This window comes from Phyllostomus discolor, chromosome 2 (genome assembly GCF_004126475.2).
Source record: "Phyllostomus discolor isolate MPI-MPIP mPhyDis1 chromosome 2, mPhyDis1.pri.v3, whole genome shotgun sequence".
Classification (NCBI taxonomy): domain Eukaryota; kingdom Metazoa; phylum Chordata; class Mammalia; order Chiroptera; family Phyllostomidae; genus Phyllostomus; species Phyllostomus discolor.
This window is the reverse complement of record NC_040904.2, coordinates 183,888,893-183,916,778: the sequence shown is the minus strand read 5'-3', so window position 1 is coordinate 183,916,778 and position 27,886 is coordinate 183,888,893. Positions and strand designations below refer to the sequence as shown.

The window sequence follows — 27,886 nt, the reverse complement described above, 5'->3', positions numbered from 1 at the left end:
GTTGCTGGATCCTCTTTTATTCAAGATGGCTTATGTTCTGGTCTATCTATAGGCCACTTGATAGACTAAACATGTGACATATTTTTTACAAAGTAAAGATTAAATTATTTCCATGTATCATATTATAAATAATTTTGTGAATAAATGTTTTTGTATATTGTCAACATGTGCTTAGCACTTTATAGTAAAGGTTCTCCCTCACAAAATGTTCAAGCTCATTAAATAATGTTAATAAGAAGACAGTGAGAGTCATGCACCAAAATTAAAGGTGCAGATTACTTCTCTCCTTGTATTTTTTCCTTTGATGAGAAGAGATATACTTTTAGCCTTCAGGAAACAAGACAGTCTTTCCCTTGCTTCCTTCCTCTTAAAATGCTATCTCCCTCTACTGTTATTCAAAACGGGTGGGCTTGTTTTCACTTTGTCAGTTTGCTGGAATTCTTTACCAACTATGCCTAGAACTAAGTTTTGGGCTAATAGTTTTATTTCCACAATTCTATATTTTTTTCTTTACTTCAGGAGTGTTTTCCTGGGATACATGACTCAATACATGTGCTATAGGATACAAAGTCCTTGTAAATATTTGGGTTTTTATTTATATAGAATTAGGTACATTGATGTTGCATTTTCTAAGGGAAAGGATCACACGACTAATGGAAAAATTTGGTTATTAACTCACCATCAAATATGTCAACCATTCTGAAGAAAGCCAGAGATAATGACGACTTCCCACTGCCGGTGCGACCGCATATGCCCACCTGAAAAAGCAACTGTCACTCAGAGAGGATGACAGACTCAGACAAACGATGAAAGATGGGAAAAAAGTATGTCTGACTTGGACAAGACACCACAGTGAAACCACAATTCTATATAAATACTTACATTAACATCACCATTCTCTTTATAGGTCTCTGCTATCAATGGTCATTATTAAGATGAAAGCATGGAGTCCTCACCAAATCATCAGTAATTCCATTCCAACTCTTTTTAAAATTTTTATGTGATTGTGTTGTTTTTCTTTGTGGTTTAACTTTTCCATTAGTCATATGTTAGCCTGATGAATATTTACTTTTTCCTAGAAGTGATCTTATAACAAAAAGTAGAACAAGTCCTTTTTGTCCCTGTATGCTTGCTCTTTTTAAAATAACTAAAACAAATCATTTGGGACTAGAGCTAGTGCAAATGCAAAAGTTTTCAAGAGGATGTCTGGTATGGCTAGAACCACTGACAGAAATTTTTAAGAACACACCTATTTTTGAATTTCCTTTCATTTGAATTGCCATTCATAGGAGACTAATGAATGGCAATATAACAGAAAAGATATATTTTATTCTGATCCTATCCCTCCTATTTTCTTTTATGCAGATAATTTCACCTGTAAAGTATACAGAATATTATGTAAGCCAAGTGAGAATATACTTGGCTGTAATGTCTGAAGACCTCAGGAGGTAATAGAGTGTCCATCAAAGAGTTTGTATGAAATAAATCAAATGTCAGTGAATTCCGCACCTTTTGCCCAGGTTTGATGTAAGCCTTAACGTGCTTAAGAACAGGTTTCAGATTATTTTCATATCTCACACACAGATCATGAATCTTGATCTCCCCTTCCTGTGGCCAGTGTTCTGGAACTTGAGAAGGATCTGCGGCAGAAAGAAGTGGAAGGGACAACAGAAACAGGGTGAGGGAGAGGGTGAAGGTGAGGGAGAGACACAGAGAGAGCATTATACACATTTATACAGATGAACACAATATTTTCCTTAATTTTAAACTAATATTGAACTAAATTCTGTGGTTTTTAAATTAAATTACATAAGAGGAAAGACTTCTGGATTAAGAACTTTTAAAATAGTGTTTTATTTGTTTATTTTCGAAGCATTCAACAGCCTCCTGTCTCTTCATCATCCATCACTCAATTCTACTGAAGACAGTTCATCTGTGAATTGATTCATTTGTTCAGTCGGTTGCTCATCAAACATTTGAATGCCTAAAATGTGAGGGGTGTTGTACCTCTCCAAGGTGTTGGAGATATGGAGATGAAAGACATGCTTCCAGGTGCTCACTGTGTCCTGGGGGCAGCACACAAGTAAGTTAGCATCTCCCGTACTGCATGGAGAGATGCAAGAGAAGGCCAACCCAAGGTGTTCTGGGAGCACAGGAAGTGGCATCCTGTCCAGAAGGGCTTCAAAAGGAAGTTGTGTGTGAGATGAATGATAAAGGATATGTGATGGGAAAATTTGTTTCAAATATACCTCATATGTATATTGAGAGGGAAAAGAACAAAAATAAAAGGAAAGAATAGCCCATTGACATGGCCAGAGTAAAAGGTACATAGATAGATGATGAAAGATGAGACTAGTTAGGCAGGCATGGATTGACTAATGAAGGGTCTGGTGGTCCATATAGCTAAGTTACCTGGATCTTGTCTTTGAAAACCTGAATAGCTGTTGGAGGATTCAGGCAAAAGAATGGATTTTAAGCATGAGACTTGCACTTACAAAAGATTATTCCATCCTCAGTATTGAATTTCTTACCAATTTAATTCCAGCAAAGCTGAGAATCCCAGTCAATATTATAAGATCCATGTTTCTTGACATCTAAGTTAATAAGGTCTTAAGAAAGAAAATATGGTAGTGTATGGTTTAGGTTGGCAACTAATGTAATAAAGCCCAAATGTATGATTCTCTTTAACTATTACTAAGTAATATTTATTTGGACTCTGATTGTATCCAAGACTTTTCAGGCCTAGGAAGACTTATCATCCCATGTGCACCTAATCGAGTAAAGTCAAGAAGAGAGGCAATTATCTGGATACTGAAATGGAAAGCAAAAGCAAAAATGTTTGACACAATGTTTGAATAATATACATATTTAAGTGAAACAAAATAATATTCTGAGCAATACCCATGGTGCCTTCATAGTTCTCAGACTCCATAGTCAAGAAACTGTTCACTTTCTTCACTGCCCCCATCTGGACCTCCAGGTCAGCCAGGTTCCTCACCACCCAGTTCAAATAATTGGTTATCTGCATTAGACAATAGCAACAACAAAAATTAACCCACTTTCAATAAAGTATCAATTTTTGCAGTCCCTGGATGTTTGGAGATAGAATGACTTGGACAGTGAGTGTACATTGTGCTGTATAATTCATAAGGGCTGCAGGATATCAGAGACCAGAGAGGATGTCACGGGATAAAGTTGTCAAAGAAGGTGGCTGTCTGTTCTTCAAGAGTCCGCAAATGGCTCTGTTTTGTGAAGGCCTGATTTCCCTACACAATGGATGTACCTCTGGATTGTACTTATCTCAATGCTCACATTCATTGCAGTGTTGCTAAATGGGTTGTGAGCAACTCAGGGCATGGATCCCAAGGAGCCCTGGTTGGGGGGTAGTGTTCTGTTCATAGGGTTTGAGGAGGTTCCAAACATTGGTTTATAGACTTGGGTGGTGAACATACAGTATACAGATGACGTATTGCAGACCTGTACACCTGAAACCTGTATAACTTTATTAAGCAACATCATGCCAATACAATAAACAAATAAATAGAAAAATAAAATAAAAATTGGTTCACAATATTAGAAATAAATCCATGCTGTTCTAAAATATTGGTGTAGGCCCAAATCTGCTAGTATTTGTAAGACGTCAGCTTGTTATGAATTCAAAGTTATCCTCTAACATCCACGAATAAGAGTTGATAATAGCTAAGAAAAATACCTCCAACACTGCCCAGAAAGAGAGATTTTCATCTGTACTTACCGTGAGTGCATAGAGAAGACCTAAGCCCACCAATCCAGAATTGGAAGACCCGCTAATGCATGCAATAGATGCAGTGAGAACAATGCAAGCTCCAAGATAATCCTAAAAAGGATCAAGAAAAAATGTTAAAATATTTTTCTCAACTTCTTAAACCAAAATTCCCAATCGACTTAGGTAATCACCAAAATACACATCACTCCTCTGTGTCCTGGTAAGAGGAAGGCTACCTACATTCTCAAAAATTGCAACTACAATATTTGGGCTGAAATGGGAATGATGCAATACTATTTCAGAGTATCCATGCAGATATTGATTCAGAGAAGTTAAATGGTTTGCCAGAAATTAAACTGCAAATTTGTGGCACAACCAGGGGCAGATATAGAGTTTCCTTTTTCTTCTTTTTTTTCCCTTTCTACTTTATTGTGTTTCTGGACAAGCAATTATTTCTGAACTTGATCTTCTACTGTAAATTTCATGCGTGTGTATGTCAGAGCCGTGATTAGCTCCCTTCTATGCTAAGTCCTCTGCAGAAATTTGCCTCTGGTTAACTTGCTGGAATTCATATCTGAATTTTTTTGTCAACTATCTGGACTCAGAGTCTGGGACATTAAATCTCCAGATTATGTGTAAATAAGAGTAAGGATTATATTTTCTCATAAATTAGAAGTGTGGACATGTCTTAGAGTATCTGAATTGCCTATGACTCAATGAGAAACCCTTTTGTGAAAGTTGAAAAATTTATTAAGGCCCGCTTTAAACTCAACTGAGAGGCCACATGTGTCCATTTGCTAACACCCTCTTCCTTTCCTACTTCTCAGTATTCTTAGTATTCTCAACATTCAAAAAAACCTTCAAACATATCATGCTAATGTGTCACACATCCCAGGAGAAGGTTCAACATTCATTTATTTATTCATTCATACATACATCCTTTTAAAAGTATATGTTAGTTCATATAACTTGCCTTCCTATTGTACTTAAAATAAATTCTGACTCGGATAAATTACAAAGCCTTATATGGTGTGAAGTCTGGTTTTAGACTGCCTACTCTAACCATGTCTGAGAATCCACTTCTGCTTGTTCACCCTGTTCAAACCATGCTGGTCTTCCTGTTCTTAGCATTAAACAGTCCCCAAACGGCATCACACATGTTAAAAGCCCATGATACCAGATATCAAACCTAGACTTAATACCTGATCTAACTGCAGTTTCAACCTCTTCCAGAAATATAATCTTAATCAACCTGTCTGGAATTTTCTGATCAAGCACTGGCAGGGTAATGTGTCCGAGGGGTCCCCTCCATCACACTCCCCCACCCCCAATAAAAAGCAGAGTTGATATGCATGATAAAACCCCTTCACATTCCTGTTCTATTCCTCTCAGAGGAAAGATATCCTGGGACCAGGAAGAATCCTTTCTTTTGTTAATAGCTCCCTTGCCCCACTCCTCTTCCTATAACACCCTTCCATTTTATATACAATTCCTGAGTGCCCTCCTGGTTGCCAGATGGGATACTGCCTGATCCATGAACCAATCAATAAAGCCAATTAGATCTTCAAATTTACTCCACTGAATTTGGGACATCAGGAACATGCCAACTTTGTTTCTGCCAATGACTCTCTGCCTGAAGTGTTGGTGCCACAGGTCTCTGAACCCTGGCTCTTTGTCATCATCTAAGGGTGAACCTGAATGTCACCTGTTTGGAGAAGCCTTCTTTTCTTGGCCCCACTCCCAGTGCTGAAACTGTTCTCTATCCCACTGCCTCATTTTATTCCACTGCATACATTTAGAGCTATCTGAAAGGATGGCATCTGCTTATTTGTCTACGTGCTATTGTCTAGCCAGTCTCCTTAGAATTTAAATTCCAGGAGGACAGAGCCTTGTCTGAATCTTCATGATTATCTCTAGCACCAGTAATAATGCTAAGTACACTGTAAAGGTTCAGTAATACCTTATGGAATAAATGACCAGAGAAATTCATCCCTTCCTAAAACCCACTGAATTTTTATATGAGCCAAATGTCTTCTAAATCAATACTGTTGAATATTTTTAGGATTCTTATGAATTATTTAATTCTCCACCAATCTCTCTTCCAGACTTTAAGAGTTGAACATGTGAAAACATTAGTGTTGTGGGAAGTCCAATACAAAGTGTTATGATACTTCACTCTCCCACTTTGTATTGTAAGATGATTGTTTCCTAAAATGTTTTGCTATGCATAAGTATCAGGGGTCCTTTGCTTTCCTAAGGTGAAATGCACTCTTACTTTAAGCCATGAATGTCATCATTCAGTTCCAAATTATTATTAATTTTTTTACTATTTCAATTGTGGAGGAAAAATTCATAAAGTTCTGTGTTCTGTGTTATAAAGAACCGATCTGAATAGGACTAGAAGAGAATAAGGCCACATTTAATACACTAAACAACAAAGTACATGAAAATTAGATTGTACACTCACTACAAAGAAAATGAAAACCACTATGCACTCAACCTCTTCCTTTTTCTCCCTGTTAAATTTCATTTACCATGGAATATTTACACCCTTGATTCATCAGTTATATAGAACTAAATCATAGATTCAAGTAGATGATAATTCTATTTTCTGATGAATTAAAATGGTAATTCTGGTAGCAGTTTGGTAGCCTTAGCTTTATCCTAGCAATAGAGTCAGTAAGAGAACTGAAAATAGACAAAGGGAGTATCAACAGAGTAATCCATGTACACTTTCTGGGTCTCTTCCACATGGCTACTGTTTTCAAAATTACTTGTACAGTTTTCAATATGATAATCAGACATTACCGTTCTAATAGTCGAATAAATTAAATATGCCAAAATTTACATATAAAGATAATGTAGAGGGATGATGTTTTTTATAATTCAGCCATAAGGCTAAACTTTTTTTTATTGTCGTTCAAGTACTTTTTGAAATATATATATTTATAGCATTTTTGTTTTCAGGGGAAACATACCTACTTCAAAATCTCAGTCTACTAAATAGATATGAGAGCTTAAAAACCAATAAGTCTGTAGTTTAATATCTGTAACAGAGTTATTTTACGTAGCAAAAACCTTCTTTGTCTTTTTTTTTAGAAAGTGTTGTTCATGGTGTCTTTTAGTTATATCAACTAGATACTTTTCTGCTCACTTCTGAATTATTACCACTGATCAAAATGTTTTTTTCTGTCAATGGAAATTTTTTGGAGGCATTTGCTAAGAATTTCACCTTGATCTGCATAAGAGAGGAGGCTCTTTTGTGCACAGTATTTATCAAAACATTTTACAGCAAAATCATTAAATTCCTATCACTTCTCTTCAAACACTACAGGAGTATAAAAGTGTGAAATTGATAGAAAATGTAAGAGCTTTCATTAACTTTCTATTTTCCACTTCTTTAACATTAAACTTACCAAGTTTAATGAATTACCAAATGACCCCTGAAAAGGAAAGCAGATGGTCTGAATAACTCACACCCAGGAGAGCAAATACTTAGGGATCACTAGCAACATTTATTCTACTGCTAAGGCCTTTCGCATCCTAACCAATCAATTCAATGGGAAAAAAAAAAAGACACCTGTGCTCAAAACAGTACAATGGAATGAGAGAATGAGATTCAATTTAGAAAATAGAAGTTGCTGTATATGTGAACTACCCACTGTCAGGGAGGGCCCTCTCACAGAACATTTTATCGGTATGGTGATAAATTACAACTTTCATTGAGTTTGTGAATTTGACCCTCTCCAGAAGGGAAGCCTTCGATTCCCATGTCAAAATTGAGGTCTCTGGTCAGATTTTTAGTGATTCCATGATACCTACTTATATGTGAGATTATGGTAAAGTTATAATTTTCTATAAAACAGACTTGTAGATACTTAATAGCAACATAATCTCTTTCCTTCACATAGCCCTCAGAAGTCTCTGCTAGTGCTGAGTGCCTGGGAGACTACAATAGGTCCTCCCAATTACAGCATCTGGGCACACCTGTTTATCATGGACTTAGGAGCACAGAAGGTTGTGTGCTGTTTCACAAAACACACTCTTGTGCTAGACTTGTGCAAGCTCACCCTGAAGACTATTTCACTTTAGCCTGTTGATTCTGAAGACTTTGTTTTTGGCTTCCTGATGTGAATTTTCTTTTATCCTCTCACCACACAGCAAGACAAAGCCTTGGAAAGACAGCCATTAGATAGAGTTACACAATTTTTGCAAATGGAAACACCGGTGCCAAAGAACTGGAACTGTTTAGTGCAGAGGGATGAGGAGAAAACTCTGTGCCGAACAAAAGAACGTAAGCAGCATTCAAAGGTTAGGACGTAGTGACACACTGCACACAACTGGGACCCACTTCACTTGGCACCCAGAGGAAAAACACTCCCGTCTGTTGTCAGAGCAACCTGGGTGGTCACAGTCTAGCTACTTTCCAACACGCCAAATTATTTTATTGTCCTCACTCTTGTGCGATTTTTATTTGAATGTGTTTTGACCTTCATTTTTTTCCCCAATTCAAAATAAACATGGTGGGAAGGGCTAAATATTCCATAGGGAAAACTGTGTATCCAGAGAAAGGGGATAGCTTGTGACTGTCCTTACTCTCACTTAACACATGGCTTTCACCTTAAGTGAAAATAAATAAATTAGGTCATAAATGAAAATTAGATGGGTTTCTGGGGTCTTCCTAAATTCAACAAGAGGTATTTTTACTCTGCTTTCCCTTCTTCTCTTCTCCTTGAGATTTTTCTGTCCATTGAATTCAGTGATATTGCTCTGGAAAGTTAGGATTGGGAATGAAGAGAAAAACAGCCACAGAAAGCTATAATAAGTTTTCTCCTTTCCTTCATTAAGGTGATGAGTCCATGAATTACAGTTGGTGCAATCCCCAGATCCGTGTCAGAAAGCCCTGACCCTTCTGATTTATGTCCAATGCCTCCGTGCTCCTCATGCCATTTTAGTTGTGCTCTGGCAACTCCAAGAATATTTACTATAAGCAGATATTTTTGTTAATGTACCAGCAAATGGGGCTGTGCTAATATTGTGGATAAGATCAATGCAGATTCATGGGGCCAAATAAAAGTTTTCATTATTTATTTATTTTTTTAAACAACGACTTAGAAGGCAGACTATGCCCAGCTGTGGGGTTCAGAAAGCAGTTCACACCCGAGTCTCTAAGGTCCTGTATCTCAGAATTCATATTTCTGACACAAGATTCATTTATTTCAAACTGAAATTGTGTCTCCAGTGATATGACCACGCCCACAGGAACCACAAAGTCGTAATGAGATAATTTATGCATGTGTACTTGGGAAAGGTTCTTTCTTAACAGGACTCATCTACTCATTCAGCACTCCTGCGATGGCATATGTTCCTGGATTATAGGATTTATATCCAAATAAATATTTTAATATTCTAATATTCCAATTATTCTCATTCTATTGAGAACTCTCAATGCACTCAGCAGAAGAGAAAGAGAGAGAGTCTGACTGGCTTTAAGTTGTATCTCTGGGGTGCCCTGGAGGTTTGTGCATGTGTGTGCCCATGTGCTTACCTGCATGAACTTACTGACACACAAATACAATGTTGAAGTGGATAAGTGATACACAAAGGACTTGGGACCTTGATTTCTGTCCGCAGATATGCCTAAAACTTTGCAACAAATCAACAAGTTTCTTACCAAAATTCACCTTTATTCATCAGAAATAGAAGCAAATCTTTTTTCTTTTTTCTTTTTTTTGGTATTAGTTTAGAGGAGAGTTCTGGTAATGAAACTAGCCAGCAAATCTTGAAAAGAGTATAATATATAGAAAACAAAGAAAAGACATAATACCAGTAACAGAATGAATGACAGATTGTGCTCTTCTTGTTGAAATATCAATATTTTCTTTAGATTTCTACTAGTGGGACTACAATTCTTTCACATTCAGGTAGGTCTGACTGCTTTTTCCTGTGGGGGTTAGAGTAGTGGGTTGTAAGTCAAACTAAACTAACTCATTCTGAATCTGGCTGTCGTTCTAACTTTTCCTGACCTCTCCTTTCTTGGCAGCCTGAAGGCTGTAATATTCTGCATTCTGGCTATGAGAGCAGAACATATGGTTTGCTTGAAGATCCTTGTTAAACGCTTGTCCATTAACCTGACAGTAGGAAGTGCTGAAGAGCAGAAACAGGACTCAAGTCAGACACTCACCTCTAGTCCAAAGCAAACACACTTGCCCCCTAAAAACATACTTGATCTCCAAGTTTAGGGAAATTACATATAAAGGTAGCTACTTACACATTTCCCTTATGAATTTGAGATCTTTCATTAAGCTATTTCATTATTAATTCTATTATTCAGATATGATTTTCTTTCTTAGAGAAAATAGATTTAAACAAATAAACAGAAGTTTTAAGCAAAGATGTAGGATCTGGCCAGCATCAAGAAATAATGTTTTGGTTTTGTTATAAATCCTATGGAGCACTTCATCTACCTCTATGTTATCGGTAGGGAATTCAGAAGACATTTGCCCAACCCCACAGCTACCTGAAAGGAATTTCTTACCAACAACAAATGCTTCAATCTAAAATTTGAGAAATATAATAGCATTATGTTCTGAATTGTTTCCATGTAATGACTAATACAGTGGTAGAGAATCTCTGTAAACTAGTGAGAAATCATGAAAACTAAATTTAATAGAGGGATCCAAGATTCCATATCAGTCTGTATTCATCCATTAACAGCTCAGATTTTAACTTTGGCTCCTTCATTTCAACTTTATCAAATTCCCTTTACCATTTACCATTTGTCTGTTGAGCTTTAAAAAAAGCCTGCATATGATAGGGGTGCTTAACCAGCAGGTGGAAATGAGATTCTTACAATAATGCAGATAAACCTCCTTTTCCTTTTTACAAACTAATAGATAATTATTTTTTAAAAAGATTATAGACAAATCATTACCACCAAAATAGCTTATCTGAACTTCAGATACACAGACCAGTTTGCAAACTATGGTTGACCCCTGCACATCACAGGGGTTAGGGGCGCCAACCCTCCTTTGCAGAGTTGAAAAATATGTGTAACTTTTGACTCCCCCCAAACTTCACTACTAATAATCTACTATTTGGAAGAAGCCTTACAAATAACATGAAGTCAGTTGACACATATTTTGTATATGTAGTATATACTGTGTTCTTACAGTAAAATAAGCTAAATAAAATAAAATGCAATTTAAAAATCATAAGAAAATACACTTATTGTATTTATTGAAAAAAATCCACCCATGCAGTTCAAAGACATGCTGTTCTAGTGTCAACTGTACATTTCCTTCCCTTCTGAAACTTGAGTCTCATCTATTTCCTACTCCATACTCCTGTTGGCTGGCTTATGAATCACTTTCAGGACAGGTACTATTTTCATTCATCCATCCCTCCAATCCTTTCCAAGACATTTGTTGAGCGCATTTGCTACTCAGTGAACTAGGGGATTTCTATTACTATTTTAATCCTAATATCCCCATGAGGTATATATTCTTATTCCTATTTTATAGATGAGGAACTGGAACTCAAATAAAGTTAATTAACTTGCCAGACCAAGTCTGTAAATGGCAATGCTCATGCCTGTTCTCCCACTTCATATGATAGACGGAAGCAATAGATGATTAATTAGAGTTTTTTACATTTTGTGTTAACATGATCCTCCACTGATTTAAAACATAAAAAGGTGCCATCTCTTCCAGGCCTGTCAAGCTGAGTGAAGGAAATGAGTACATCTGTTCACTTGTCAAACTTGCTCTTTTGGAAAAAAAATTGAAGTTATACAAATATTTGCCATTCCATTAACTTATGTAATCTAAAGACTAATGAACACAGGATGAAATTTTGCTTCTGGGGCTATTTGTCTTGCCATTAGCTAAAACATTGTGACAAATTTCATCTGCAACATAAACAAACCTGATCTATTTTTAAAGTCCAGAAAATGCAAAGTTAGTGCTGAATCTCAGTGGCAGACTAATTTTTACAACTGCCTCCCTCTTTGTATCAGGCCTCTTTTCTGTTTGGTTTCCATTTCGAAATCATGAAATGAACGTACCGTTCTGACCTCTAGCCATCTGTTGGCAGCTGAGAGAAATAAGTAGGCAATGTTGTTTGTGTCCGTCAGTTCCAGCATACGTTGCTTAAATCTGGTTTCATGCCTGCAGAAAACAAAAATATTCTCATGTTAACCACAAAACAGGAGAAGTAATAGAAAACAGAAAAAATATAGTCACACTTACTACTACACTATTTACTCAACTGAGTGACAAAGTAATGGGATGAAATGACTAGGGAACGACTCCTATTTCAAAATAAAGGCCAGCTGCTACTGCTCTGTGATATTCTTGGTAGAGATGGTGTGATCCAGTGTTTCCTTCATTTCTCAGACCTTTGCTATGAAAAGGAATCTTTCTAATGACCAAGTCCTATTAGTGATCATTTCATAAATTTCCACATAATAATTGTAGCCATGGAAACAAGGTATGGCCTATGTTGCAAGGGTTTTACACAAACTAGAATAAGTTGTACAAAAATGCAAAAATCCCAACCTTCTTTTTATTGCACTTATTTTACTTTTCCAAATAGCACAGTTAGAGTCAGGGTGGGAGGTGCTGGATGAGAACTGGGGAAGATGGGAATCTATGCATTCATATCAAGCAAATACATACTTTTAAATTTCTCCTTTTGCCTGGTGTTTGAGGGAACCAAAAAAGGAAACTGGGATGACACGAAAAACAAATGGGGTCTTGGAGATGTCTGATGTTCTCAGAGGAATTATGCAGTTTAAATAAGATACCTGTGCCTCAAAGTTCTAAACTATTTGTAAGGATGGCCATTGCATAGGAAGAACCTGTACCCTGTGTACTTACAGGATGTTATGACACGTAGAGTTTAGAGATTAATCCTTGACCAAATCAAGGTCATTCCTGGTGACTAACGTGATCAGACTCAATCCTGTGTAACTTGTGTTATAAAGGAAACAGCTACTAAAAATTGTATCCATTTGAACATATGAGCTACTCTCACAGCAACTTGAGCTACCTGGTGATGAATCTTTGCTAAATCACAAAAATCGACTCTTTCCATTTTTAAAATATTTTCCCTGAATAACAGAAACAATGGAAAGATGGATGATATAATCAAACTAACTGGTTTAATCCATTCAGAAACATTTAGCAAGCACCAACTCTAAGTGACACATTGAAGGTTGGAGGAAATGCTGAATCAAAATGTGGTTCATTCACTCTCTGCCGCCGTGGCTGGTCTTACAGCGACCTCCTGTCTACGCATCATGTTTGTGAGGAAGAGCCAAACTTCATCTGACAGTTTGCCTGTGCTTCTTGCTTGATAAAAGATTGCCTGCCCCAGGTCCCCCGACATGTTCAAATCAATTTGTAAAACTTGATAACAAACCACTCCTATGCCGAAGACTGAAGAATCTGGGTGGGGCGTTCACTTGGCCCACGAAATCATCCATACAGGCCAATATAAAGCAGATACTTGATATCTATCCAATTGACCTGACCACTCCAACGTGCCAAACCAGATAAATCAGATAATTGAGTCAGACAGTAACATCTGATCTAAAACAATCAAAGGATTCTGCAGTCAGAGCCAAATAATTACCTCACTTTGAGTTATGTAGTCTTGACCCAAATGCCAGGCACAGAGGACCTGTGCTGAGCAGCAACACACAGAGGCAGGCCTGAGCCATCCCAGCAACGTGCCTACCCTCATGATTACCATTCTAGAGATAAATAGAGTGGATACTCAAAAGGTAGGGTGGTTCATAGGATCATAAGACTGACTGAGATAGTGAATATGAACTGTAAAGAGAGATATCCATATAAGGGCCATTCTTCCTGAACTTCCAGAGGTAGGGAGATTTTCACTCATTTGTTCAGAAACATTTGGTGAGGTTCAACTATAAGTGACACATCAGAATATACATATGAACAAGCCATGACTTCTGACTTCTGTCCTTGAGGAGCACACTGTTTGTGAGGGAGGTAAATGAGGCATTAACAAGCAAGGACAGGACAACCTGGAGGTTGTTAGAAGGGCCCTACGTACAAAACGCTACATGAACATAAAAGAAGGGGATGATTCCCAGGGTCCAGAGGATCGGGATGGCAGGGACTGGGGTGGAGGGTGGGAGAGGAGAAGAAGTAAGCAAGGTTTCATGGAGGACTGGGAGGGCTGTCTAAGTGAGGTTTCGAGGGATGAGTTGAATTTTTCAGGTGAACAAGGGAGGGCAAAGCATTGGAAGCAGGGGTAGCAACATGAGAAAAGGCACAAAAATAAGAAAACAACATTTTCAGGGCTTGAGGAAAGGTCCTTTCCTTACAGGAATGGTGATGGATAGACTGGAGATGTGGCCAGTAAGACTAAGGCCAGTGGACTACGTTGGAGATGAACATTAAACACAATTCTGAGAAAGTGTTTCATCTGGGACTCTTCTTACTCCTTCTTTAGTTTAGGGATATTGTTTCAGATACACTCCTAAAGAGTTTGTAAATGGAGTTGGCAACAGTCTGAAGCAGCAGTGAGAGGGGAGGGGTGGAAATGCAATGAACATTCTTTCTGTGTGTTTCTCTTTGGCAAGAAACCTTCTGTTTTCCTAATGGAAACTTTGACACACTCAGTCTGTATCTTTTCATCCACATCCAGCTCATCTTCTGAACATTCTTAGACCTTTATTCTGTCAGACACAAAATAATAGGAAAGGTCACTGAAATCTCAGTCTAATTTAACTGTGATACTTTCGTGGTAAAACTTCTTGAGGGGGTTGACTGCTGCGCGTGAGTACACCACGAACTCTGAAGGCAGGGGAGGAGAGGCAGTCTAATCAGTAAATACTAACTTTCCAAGAGAGCTGAGGGCGCTCGGGACGCTGGGTAGCTTGCAAAAAAGGAAGAAATAGATGGAAAAGAATGTGTTTGATGCTTCGCCACAAGTACCGAACTTAAAGATTCTATCAGAGTTATATTCGTGGTAACAGGACCATCCCCACATTTGAAAACTTCCTTTGGTTTAACAATGCTGATATCCCTGGTATTTAATATTTAATACCATAGATATTTCATTTAATACTGGACCTGGGAAGATCTAAATCTGGACTAGTATGGTGCAGGTACTTTTACATAAAAATCAGGTCATCTTTTGTTTTTTCCAATCATAATTCAAGGCCTGAAGGTTAACAGGTACTATATTGTGTTCTAACAGCTACCTGGAATTTTGCCGATGTAAAATTAGGAATAGTCATGCTAAATTTTGCTCATGTATCTAGTGAAGAAGGTAAATGAAAAATCTAAACAATGACTCCTGGTTAAGTTTCTCTTTCATTCTAAACTGCAAGATGATTGACCTGATTCTAGGCCTCCTTGCTCTCAGAAAATATCTCACCTTATTCTTCAGGGAGAAAACAGAGGCTGTTATAGGCTCAACCCACCAAGTGCTTGTTGATCCACATCCAGCAAAAAGCTGATCCCATCAGGTTGCCTGAATCCAGTAACGGCCTGTCCCCACCCCCATGCCACCCCACCCTTTCTCTTTATGGCATTTATCTGGGGTGGGAGCAAAAGGCCGAGTCTCTGTAGTCTTTATATAATCACAGTAAGGGCAATATTTAGCACATGCTCGACACTCAAAAAAATAACTCAAAAGAGCTTGTCTGGTGAAAAATGTAATCTTTATTTAATATAGTGTACTTATGAGTATACTTCATCGTTGATGGCTACTATTAGAATATAAATTTTGTGTTAATATCCAATTCAATGTCAAGAAATAGTTTTGCCATCACCAATAAAAGTCTGTACACTCTGATGGGAAGACACACAACTACAGACAATATGAATGCTTTATGATGAAACCTATGTAGAATTATGTGGGAATTCTGTGCAGATATATATATATATATATATATATATATATATATATATATATACATACACACACAAATATATAAGAATATTTATAAAAATAGAAGAAATTATATAAATATACATAATTTATATAAATTATACAAATATAATTTCTCATGTTAGAAAAATCTCTGGAATCAATACCCATTTGCATTTAGGGTTGCAGAAAGATATAATACTTTGAGATGTCAATTTTTTAGATTAAAGTATTCAGTGATGCCACTTTTCTGATACTGAAACAGGGAAAACAAAGAAAGGTTTTTATTTTTTGACTGTTAAGTAAACACTCTTGGTCAAAAGCTTGGGTTATTACTCTGTTTCCCAACATTAAAAAACTGATTAAGTCCTAAAATAACTCTAATATGATAGTTATTTTATTATTACTAATAAATTCATTTTAACTTATTTGTTGGGTGCTTCTTTGCTTATCACTGGTCACATGCAATGATCCTAAGAAATGAAATTGACTTCCCCACCTCACAAATGAGGATACTAAAACTAGAGAATTTAAAAGCCTCATCTAAATCATACAGCTAATTATCTTTCCAATGTGGTATTTCATTCTTCCTTTATCCTAGTTAAAATTTCAGATGATTAAACTCTATCTCTGGTCACTTACTGCCTCATTTTCTTCTAATTTAAGACACTGTCATGCACACAGTGGGCATCCAAAAAATGGTAGCAGTTGTCAGTTATTTGTATATAAATATTTGTGATGATGTAATTGCCTACTTAACAAAATGGAAACATAAGTCACTCACCTAAATGCCCTAATGGTGGTGAGGCCTTCAGCCGTCTCTGAGAAGTGGCAAAGCAGAGGGAGCTGGGTGCTATCGTCAAGTTCCTGGAGGTCCCTAGAACAGAGAGAAGTGCAAAAATAAACTTCACATGCCTCCAAGCTCAAAGCCCACCATGTTTATTCTAAACTAAGGTTATTATTTATCATTATAATTGTTCCTCTCAAGCAACCAATTAACAAAAACTTTAACAGCTTACAGTCCCAAAACAAAGAAAAAGATGGGTATGTAATAAATATGGTCCCAAGCTGAATGTAAAGCGTTGTACAGAATGTCAGCTTTGTAGAACAGCTAAAGCAAACTCCTATGGGGACACAGAGGAATGACCAACTGAGCCATACATTGGAGATTGGTAATATTTTTTAGGAGGTGGCATTTATGCTAAACCTTAAGCATAAAGAGGGCCTCAACCAAACAGGTAAGAAGTAGTGTGTTCTAGCTAAAGGAACAAAAGGATAAGCACAGAAGACTAAAGAACCCGGAAGTTCAATCAGTTCAATCTGGCTGGTGCCCAGAATCCTTTGGGGATGTTATAGTGGGAAAGGACTTTATAAAAAAATGGGTGAGACTAGGTTGTGGAGGATCCTGGGTAGCTGGGAAAAATCCCTGACAACTAGAAATAAAATGACTAGAGCTGTGCTTAAGCAACAGAACTTGGGAGACAGTGTAAAGGATGAAATAGAATGAGTTCTGTAGTCTACACATAAGAGATGTTTTTAAAGTTATGAATTGGTGTGATGCTGGTTAGATTTAAAATAGCGGAGGACTGTAAGTCGGTCTACTAGAAGCAGCTATCTAAGCTGCTACAATCAAGTAGTTGTAGCAAGGTGGACAAGACAGAAGGGTCAAATATGGCGTGGCTGTGGCTTAGCAGACTTGGAAAATGGCAGTGCAACTCACCAGGGTGGAGGACCCAGAATAAGATATTAGAAAAAACAACAACAGGATAATGAGTTTGGCTTTGGCCACAGTGAGACAGAATCTCTGCCATGATGGAACTTTTATGAATAAAAATTTTATATATATCTACATATATGTATATATGTATGTGTATATACCTATATGTCCATATCTATATAGATATTAGATGGCACTCAATGAATGTTTGGCGGACATATGACTGAATTTAACCCTTTTCATGAGAATGAACACTCAGGACACTTTTTCTTTAAATAAGCTAGCATTTCTACAAGGTAGGCTAAAAGTTATAACACATGTTTCAAAACTTCCCTCTCTCTTCTTTTCAGTCTCTTTCTCTGCACATCTCCAGGTCTTTGGGATGGAGGGAATGAGAATAGCAGCCTTGACATTCATCTGCCAGAGTCAACTGAACTGACTACACTGTTAGACAACCTTCAACAGTCAATATGTGCCATTTCTGGGCTGTCTATTTTGTACCACAAATAAATGCAATGTCTTTTTTGAGTTTCTAAAATGGATTTGCTCACTTCAGAAACTGCAGATGAGGGAGGGGAAGAAAGAAGGGAGGAGAATGAATACAAAGGAATGTAAATAGTCTGCTATTTTTAAACAGAAAACCAAGTGGCTATTTGTAATTTTGACATAAGCAACAGGTGGTCACTACACTGAGGTTAGTAGTGAAGGGAAAAAAATTAGAAAGGAGGAACGTTTGTTTATAGGACTGCATTTTGTGAGTGAAGGTGAGGGTACAGTTTGGTCTTGTAATGTAGTAAGGAAGAAACGCTTACAGAGCTAACTACACATTAGATCTGTATTTTAGACATTCAAAACTTGTGGCATTTCCTGTAGCATGTCCCCCATTCAAATTCTCCTTGGTGTTTACAAAATCACCTGTTATACTGCCTGAACTTTTCAACTGGGTAAGTCCTGCAAAACCTCAGCAGTTAAAAGGGTATTTTTAATCTGAGAAACTTAAAATCATGTGGCCATATTTGCTAGCTTTCAGAGGATTTCAAATAAAGATGGTTTATAGTCCATTATCAGTGTTAATTCTTTAAAAATGGTTATCCCTTCTGTTTTTTCAGTCACTACCAGTGCTAACAAATTATTCTCACTTATAATGAACAGACTGCTCAATTCAAATTAATGAACTAGACCATTGCCTAGACTTCGCACTGAATTTGTATTGCTGGACAAAATAGTCCCAAATTAGTCTGTGACTGAAGTAAGTCATGACTGTTTCTTTAGTGGTGGAAAGGCAGAATGAAGCAACTAAACGTTTTTGCCCCTCCATCAAAGCGGCATGAGCCATGACACTAGAAAAAAATGAAAGAGTGAATTTGATGATTAGCCTGTCTCTTTTGGTCTGCATTTCTGGTAAAAAAGGGTATGAGGCTGGGGGTAAAAACACACTCTGGCTTTAATATAAATCCCTAACATTTGAACAAACCTAATTCACAGCCTTGAGGGAGAACGTATATTTTTTAAATTAGGAAATGTTGTATGGTATTTTCAGAAGTTCCCAACTTTATTCTTGCCCTTTTTTGTTCCCTTCGCTGATTTTTTCTTACACTCCCCTGCCTCAAGTCCTATCAAATATTTGTAGCTTACTGAATAAACTTAATGTCTTTTTTCCTATTCCAGCACTTAATATGTTTTATCTTCCCCCAAAACTGTTCTATAATGGGTCCTTATCATGTTGATCTCTTCATCTGCCCCCTGGCTCACAGAATTATTTGCAACACTGTCAATGCTTAATAAGTGTTTGTTGAAATAATGTGATTATTGCAATGATATAACATTTACTGTACTATTTATAGCAGGGCTTCAAAGTTAAACTGGAAATTTCAAAATGACTGGTACAATATTTCATTTAACTATTCAACAGCTCAGCAACTGACAAATCCCATATTAATAGAGTAATTTAAAATCCATGGCTATCTTTTACTTATTTGGCTGGATATTCAAGTGCATCTTAAATGATCCAATCTGAAAATTTCCAGTCTCCTAAAGTTACAGCATTCAAGCTTATCTACTTTCATGGCCATCAGTCTGTTTTTTGTTTGTACTGTACTTTTTACAGAATGTGTCTTAAACATGTCAAAATATTTTATTTTTCCCCCCACTTGTGAATATAATAATATTAAGTTACTTATTCTTTGGGACTAGGTTGGATTTCCTAATTTTTTTGCCAATGTCATGTTCAGTAAAAAGACCACGTGGGATAAAAAATTTGGCAGTCTGTGGACCAAAACCTCAACAGATCAATCCATGTGCTAATATATTGGCGTCCAGGGCTATGTAAGGGTGGACAACTAATTGCAGAAACAATTATAGTGGACCTCCCACGTCAGGATAGGTTTCACCATGACAAAAGGTTGCATTTCCAAATCCTATACTTTCTCTTGAAAAAAAAAAAAAAAAGCCTACAGGAAATATGGACCACAATAAATCAAATACATAGGCTTTTGAAGATGAGTAGAATATTGTTTTACTTACTTAGAGGCCACTCGGAAGTATTTCTGGATAAAATAAAAGGCGACTCCAAGAGGCACAATGGCAACCAGGAACACACGGGTCGCATAGGAAATCATGCCAATGGCAGACAGGCAGAGCAGCGTTGAGCGAGTGAGAGATTCCAAAGTTGGCGGGATGTGCTATTATGCAGGTAGTTTGGAAGGAAAATGTTTCAGATCAATGCATGTTGGTTACAATGTAAGATAATATTCAGTTTATATTAATGTGACACTATACAGTTAATTACGGAAGTAGTATATAAACATTTCCATTGTAAGCAATTTTTTGCTCCAACTTCACTCACTTCCCACAGTTTAGTAGTTTTACCAGCCAGGGCTCTTTTTCTAAATTGAGGGTAATTTAGGTTTCCTAAAGCTTACTTTGTAAAATCGGAAAAGGCAAGGGCTAATTTGATGGATTCTTTTCTCAGTCATCCTAAAGGGTCTGTTCTTGGAGTTAGCTAAACTCAGGGTTTGAAGTCTTTAATTTCAGGACCAACTTTTAGAGGCCTGAGGATCTAAGACTCAACTGGTTATCTTTGGAATATTTCTAAAATATCATACCATCTACAACTTCTCTCATTCAAGAGCTCATCTAATAAAAATAAAAGACATTTAAAACAGATTGGCATTCCATTCTTTACTTCTGGGAGACACTTTGCATCAACTGAACTTTTAAGAACTTTACTGTGAATAGAGATACAACATTCATCAAAATCATTCCCTTTTATAATAAAAATTTAAATGTTAGTTTATTTTCTGCTATTTCTATTGATATCATGCTGATTCTCTAAGTATTCTCTTCTACATGTATAAATTATTTTGCATTAAGGTTTTCCTTAAAGATTTTATTCTATAAATCATTTATGCATACAATATTGATATGAACATAAATAGGTTTTCACTTAAGTTTTAGAAATCCTGTATTGTTAAGAGGAATCATGGTATATCCCAAATGTTATTTAGCTTACACTAAGAAATTTATTCTTGAACTTGGAACTAGCTCAAGCACTCACCTGATCAATGATATTTGTATCAGCTGAAAAGCGATTGAGAATCAGTCCCAGGGGTGTGGTATCAAAGAATCTAGGCAACAAACACATTGAAACATATGAAAATACTAAAGCATTTGGAACCTGAGCACTGCAAGTAGACATCTTAGAGTCATGAAAATGAGAAGGTCCCTATTCATTTGTTCAAGGACTGAATACATTCTTTAAAATTCCACATTGCACTTAGATTTTAAAATGCATGTAGATTTTATACATGGAAGTAAAAATAATTAACTTTTTACCTTATTGGCCCAAGAATTATCTTATTGAGGAGATTGTGGTGAAGATTTTTGGCAGCTGTGAGACCCATCCATTCCACAGTGAGAGATGTGACGAGGCAGAGGAAAATTCCTGCTCCACAGAGTATGCTAAACCCAGCCACGTAGTAGGTCTAAGAGACACCAACATAAAAAACATATAAAATTACCAGTTGAGTTTTTCCTTACTAGAAAACCAAATATCAGTTTGGTCAAGTCAGACAATATTGTCAACTTCATTATTTCGCATCAATTTAGACAGTTGGAAGGTGTGCAATTTTTGAGGGTTAGGGCAATATTTCTACCATAATTCTAAGGCCTAGTCTCCCCTTGCTTCCTTCACTCTCTTTCCAGGTTTACCTAAGGGCAGATGAAGCATGGAGTCTGTTTGTAGGTTTGAAATATTCTTGGATTTTTATATTGCAGCACTCATTCTTTTTATCCCTAATTTCAGAACAAATAGTTCGTTCACTGGTATAGGAAGTTAAAATCAAATACCATCAGAACAACCAGAGTCCCTTGTGTATGACACACACACACACACACACATACACACACATCATGTGTATATAATTCTCTTGAATCCTAATCCAACATTACCTTTAAATGTTTCTTGTGATAAACTTTAAAAACAAAAGTGATGATAACAGATCCCACTTTGACAGGCCCTGTTCTAATTAACTTATTGAATCACACTACAAAAGTCTTATGACATTTGGGCCATTAGTCTCTAACTAGATAAAAAGGTATCACAGTTACTCTCAACCTTCCCTTGATGATTTAAAGACAGAACCCACTGTACCTGATCAGCTTCTCCAGTATTGTTTATGCTGTACTCCGATGTCCACGTGGCCAGCCAGTAGTCTATAGCTACAATGACTGAATGCTTCAAAAGCTTAGAGAAAATCATGAGAAAGAGCAAGAAGAATCCTCCAGAAGTGAGGTAGCGCCAACACGTTTTCCATGGCATTTTAGTCCTGAGCCTCATCACTGTGGACATATTGTCATCCTCATCTTCCTCCTCTTCTTCTTCTGCATAGAAACACTTGTTGAAGCTTCAGGTGGGCAGCAGGTAGATAGAATTTGTATTATCTCACAAAAAAGCATATAATGATCTCCCTCAAATTTATAGAACTACAAGTATTAGTCTTAGAAAACTTGAATACTTACAGCAGAGAAAATGTCATTTTTGAAAAATGGGTGAAAATGAATAAATAAATGAGTGAAAAAACCCCACAAAATCCATGTCTGGGTGAGATAATTTGATGATTTATTACACACCAAGTTTACTGGAAGTTTAGGATAGAAATTTACTAAGTTGTTGAAGGAATTATGTTGCCAATAAAACCACATATCTGGCCTGACAATATTTATATGGAATTCTTTGAACTCTAAATTTCTGAACTTAGAAAGCTGCACCAGGAATAAATAGGCTCTGAAATTTGTCCCAGGCCCCAGAGGGCGTACTCCACGCTCTATGGCCCATTTCAGACGTGGTAATGCAGAGAAGGGGCAAAGAGAAACATCTGCAGGCAGAGCCGGGAGCAACAGGGGACTGTGGGCAGGGAGTTCCTCTCAGATGTTAAGCTATCTGGAAACTCCAGGAAGGCTATCCTAAGAACATACTGTATTGTGAGGACAGAGGATCTGGGCATTTCCTGACCAGCAATACTTGATGATTTGTATGGTTCCGTGACTATTGCACATCCCCTTCCTTTCGTTTTCCAAAGGTGCTTTTTGTTGGAGTTACCCTTTATATACACCATCTCTGAACACTGAGCAGGTTGTGGGTAGGAAGGACAGACTACTTGGTTTTGGATTATAGGTTATCAGACCACAGGGATCTAAATATGGATATGATGGGAGGACTAAGCGTCACAAAGGATGCTAATATTTGATCTGGATACAATAAATAAACAGGTCTCAAATAATCCCTCTCTTAAGGGTGGTTTCAACGCAGGAGAAAGACAAGATGCGAAATTTACCTGATGAAAGAGGCAGACGCAAACCACTAGCTGTCTCCCCAATATTCATATTCTGTTTCCATATTAACTGTAATTTCAACTTGTTTGTGGCTGTCTCGCTAAAGACAACATTCTTTCACTTTCCTTGTACCTACTCTGATTGGCCAATGTAAGTAGTAGAAACATGCAATTACTCTCCTTTTTCCTTTCCTGGTGGCTTGAGCAGACATACAGACAGGACCAGAACCAGCAACCTAATAGGTAATATGTACGAGTACCGTACTGGACTCTTTCATAGACATTACCTCATTTTACCCTGTAAGGAAAGTGTTTTTATCTTATTTTATACTTGAGAAAATGGATTAATAGACCGAGACCAGGGCAGAGTCGGCATCCCAAGTGGTATGCTCACCACAGGCACACTGAGGGGAGTAGCTGGGCATGACATTACCTTTAGAGCACATTAGAAATAACTGAGTTAGAATTCTTGAGGCTGATGTTATCAAAATATCTTAAAACCATGTTAAATCAAATAAACTGAAACAAAAATCTATCCACTCATTCAGTCATTTGTTGAAAAACTGAGTAATTATCACCTGAAACATAAAGGTAGCACATTTTGGTGTTCTGTGGCTTAAAATAACTTGTAAGAATGTAGTCTTAAGCAAAAACTGTATAGGAAAAATGAAGGACAGTGCATATAGTCTATAGACTTGAAAGTGATTTATTGTACAAACTTCCTGGCAATAAATGCCAAAGCAACGTAATTATTTCATCTAATTCCTCAAATTTCCAGTAAATCTTTTTCTCCACTACTCCTTATTATATCCAGAAAATTGAAACATAATAAATGGCTAATTCTCTTATTCTTCATTGCCATAAAAACACCATGAAGAACCTCATGATTCAATATATATATATATATTTCAAATGGGGAATCTCTATATTCCCCATGTATTGTTTATTTTTGAAAGAGTGACATTTATTAATAACTTCAGTGGGTCATGCTACTAGACCTTTCCAATTTTGCTGAACAAGAGTCTAGATTTTACAAACTATTGACTTTTCATTTCAGCTTTCTCTCACACACAACACAAATACACTAAGACACACTATGGGAAATCCCTCAAGATGCCTGCTGATTGAGTGCATACCATTCGCTTCCACTCCTATCCTTTGCATTTTCACTACCATTGTACTTGATTTAGCTCTTTTCCGCCTGCAGAGGGGCTTATTCCTCAGTAGGACACTCACAGGTCAATTGCCAAAATAAAGCCCTCACATCCCATTATCTACTTGACTGTTTCTGATGGAAGGAAAAGAAGTGTACCTTCATCTTCATCCTCCATTTGGGCTTTGGCCTCTCTGGAATACATGGCTCTTCGCAGAGTTTTCCTCTCTAAAGTCGTTTGGTCAGCTTCCATGTCCTGCAGCAAATATTGTGCTATCATCACTCAAGGAGCTCACAGCCACTGGAAAGTTTTAACTTGCTGGTCAGTGACCCACACGTACCAATCGTTAGTTACCTTACCAGTCTGGGCTCTCTGCTCTCTCCAGAGATCCACAGCTCCTGTCATAGGAACAGCTGTGGGGCAATGTCTAAGGTCTGTAGGAAGTGCCTGAGAGCTAAGAAGCCCAGAGCAGGAAGAAACCCAGAAAGTAGTAACAGCATGATGCCGCTGACCCCAAGGGCAGAGGATACCTCCCCCAGCCCTAAAGCACAGTTCTACCACTGACAGTTGCTTTATTTTTACATCACTTTCAGATAACTCCTTTAATTTCTCTAACTAAAGATTTACTTATGTTAATAAATCTCTTCCTTTGAAATACATATTCTAGACTGGTTAAAGCACTATCTGTCATTCCCTGTTATTATGAACTATTAAATCAGAATGAGTTTCTTTAGCATCTCACTAAGATAGCTGCAAAAAAGATAGGAACTTCAACAAGAACTGAAGGAACATAGGTAATTTTGAAGGAAATGGGAAATGAGGGTACCTAGATGCCTAGCAGTTTAGTAGAAAGACTGAGGAGGGGGACATGTGCAGATAGAGAAGGGGAAAGGTACCCAAAACAAACTGTGAATTTTTAAGGGTTGCCCCAGACTTGTCCAAGAAAGAAGGAGCAATTCATTTTCTCTTGTGTCTATGAATGACACCCCTGCCCCCGGACTTCAGAACTGGAGCAGCATTGTGTTACACTGTGGATTAAATCAGCTTCTGCAGGACATTCTGGGAAACTAACCACATGCCTGGTTTCTGTGGGGAAATGCATTCTGAGTTCCCAACAACTGACCCACAAACTTTTGGAATCCAGGTAATTTGTGGGTTTCCTGTACATGCTGATACAAAAAAAATCAGTTTGTTATATCAATAAGCCTGAAGTGACTGGCCTTTAAATAGTGATTTTGATTTGAGGTCTATTTATTCACTTAGCCTCAGATGACACGTGTGATTCAGGAGACATGCTATTCTAGACGGCTCTATTGCTTCCAGATTCTTGGTTAAAAAAGAGTAAAAGTGAAAGTGTCTCAGGAACAGTATTTTTTCAGAGACAACTTAACATCAGCTTTTAATTTTGTCTGATGATATGAAAATGAACACTTGTACATGAGCTTAGATAAAATACAATTAAAAAGGACCCAATCCTTTGGGAACAGTGTACTGAAAGAAATACAACCTATCCACTGAAAAGTAGAAGATTTGGTTTTATTCAACCTCCATGCTGTGTGAGTAAAAGATTGAACATCTTATAGACATTAGAAAAAATCTTCAAAATCATGTTTCCTATGAGTAAATGCTCATAGTAGGCTCACTACAGGTTGAATATTTGAAATAGTGTTGATATTTGGATCAGGTAAATATGAACTCATTTCTCCAATATATATTTATTGAGTGCCGACAATGGGGCAGGTCAAGGGAGAGCTGGGAGTAGGGGAGGAAACATCAGATGATGCCAGTTTATTTAGCATAACGACATTATGAAGAATATGGTTGATGCTATCCCAGCTAAAATTTTTAGTACTATTTAAACCAGGTGAAAAAGTGATTTTCTTCTTCTTGTAGTTTTCATGGCTATTCTTTTAATTGAACGTAATCTTTGCTGTTGACCCCTTCACCAGTAAACTGGCAGTGCTGTGTAAAGTCCTGAGACAGGACGTTCTGTGGATCCTTTAATATCACCTTCCTCCTCTGCTTGTTCCATCTGGCTACAAGCCAGCCTTTCTCAGCCTTGCCACTATGGCCTTTTAGGCTCAAGGAGCTCTTTTTTTGTGGGGTGGGGCGTGCTGCCCTGTGCATTGTAGAAGTTTAGGACCATCCTTCTACCCACTAGATGCCAGTAGCAACTTCCCCTGAGTTGTGGCAACCAAAAATGGGTGTAGATGTCACAAGTGTCTCCTAGAAGGCAAAAGCGGCCCTGGTTGAGAACCAGGGCTCTATGTAAAAACACTCTGCCACATAATGAATTAAACAAGAAGCTGTTTTTACAAACACTTTCTCAAGATGTTCCCCATAGTGTGACTCTCCTTGGCCTTCCCTGGGTGACAGGACCCTCCCTCCACTCCCTGGCGGGGATTCTGGGCAGGTGCATGGTTCATTTTGGCTTCCACTGCCACTCTTCCACCGCACACCTGGGTTCACTCTGTCCTCACCTTAACTTGTTCCCTATCTGCCTCAGCTGATTTAGAACCCTGTAATGTGTCTTTAATTATAAAGCTATGCTATCTCAAGTGATCACTTCATCTCTAAATATAACTTAATGGACTTTCTTCCTGGCTTGCTTAACAGTATTACTATAAAACCAAGCCAACAGCTCTCACTCTCTCTCTCTCTTTCTCTCTCTTTCCAAATCTTCTTTCCAAAGTAAACCATAAATGGTCCCACTCCTTAAGCTTACATCATACTCTTTTCTCCCTGGCATCTGAAAAAATATCACTTGGATCCATCCCTAGTAAGTTCATAATCAAGCTTTTCACAGTATAATTTCTAAGTGGGCACTGGCCAATTGTACCTTATTATTTTTTAAATAAATGTCCTGTTTTCAAGGGTTCCATGATTGATCTTATTCTACTTAAAGATTTTTACATACATCATTTCCTCCTTATGTAGTTACCTTTTGATATTTTGGTCATATCCACAGAAGACAGAGCAATCCAAGGGTCTGACTTTTTATCTTCCCCTCTCTATTGAAACATAGATCCTTTCATTCTTTTATAAAATAAACATTTTAATTTATTGATATTCTCAGAAATTTGTTGATATAAAGATTTCATTTTACAATCTTATTCACGGCCAGGGGTGCCAAATTTTGGACACTGTTTCATCACAAGTCAAGAGATAACAATTGAAAACTTTACTAATTCAAGTTACAATTTCACTCTTAATCACAAGTTGTTCTTTTTTTATTGTATTCAGTCTGATTTCCATGTAGTAATTACATCATACATAACATTACACTATAATCACATTGGATATGGACCTGGATTTAAGTTCAACTAGGACCACATATCATACACACTGTACAACTTTGGGCAAGTAACTCAGCCTCTCTGAGCTTGTTTCCCCATCTGTAAAAGTTAGGCGGTATTCTTTTTTTGCTCATTTCCCTCTTCCTCATTCTTTTTTCTGATTTCTAGAGTTTTATGCTAATTAAATGAGATCCTGTAAAATGGGCTTTGTGAACTTTTAAAGCTATACAAAT

At 37.3% G+C, this 27,886-nt stretch overlaps 1 protein-coding gene across 6 annotated transcripts in view; it reads right to left on the bottom strand.

The window, feature by feature from the left end:
* ABCC9 (ATP binding cassette subfamily C member 9) overlaps positions 1 to 27,886 on the bottom strand; it is a 115,067-nt gene that overhangs the window by 15,231 nt on the left and 71,950 nt on the right. For all 6 annotated transcript variants that reach the window (XM_036019261.1, XM_028532451.2, XM_036019264.1 and 3 more), the window contains 11 exons: positions 24,516 to 24,612; positions 22,024 to 22,253; positions 21,207 to 21,355; positions 20,929 to 20,998; positions 19,896 to 20,053; positions 16,440 to 16,532; positions 11,811 to 11,913; positions 3,755 to 3,856; positions 2,902 to 3,022; positions 1,510 to 1,640; positions 680 to 758 (listed from right to left, as the gene is read on the bottom strand). In XM_036019261.1, the coding sequence (XP_035875154.1) occupies positions 680 to 758; positions 1,510 to 1,640; positions 2,902 to 3,022; positions 3,755 to 3,856; positions 11,811 to 11,913; positions 16,440 to 16,532; positions 19,896 to 20,053; positions 20,929 to 20,998; positions 21,207 to 21,355; positions 22,024 to 22,253; positions 24,516 to 24,612 (1,333 nt within the window). The remainder of the gene's footprint in view (positions 1 to 679; positions 759 to 1,509; positions 1,641 to 2,901; positions 3,023 to 3,754; positions 3,857 to 11,810; positions 11,914 to 16,439; positions 16,533 to 19,895; positions 20,054 to 20,928; positions 20,999 to 21,206; positions 21,356 to 22,023; positions 22,254 to 24,515; positions 24,613 to 27,886) is intronic.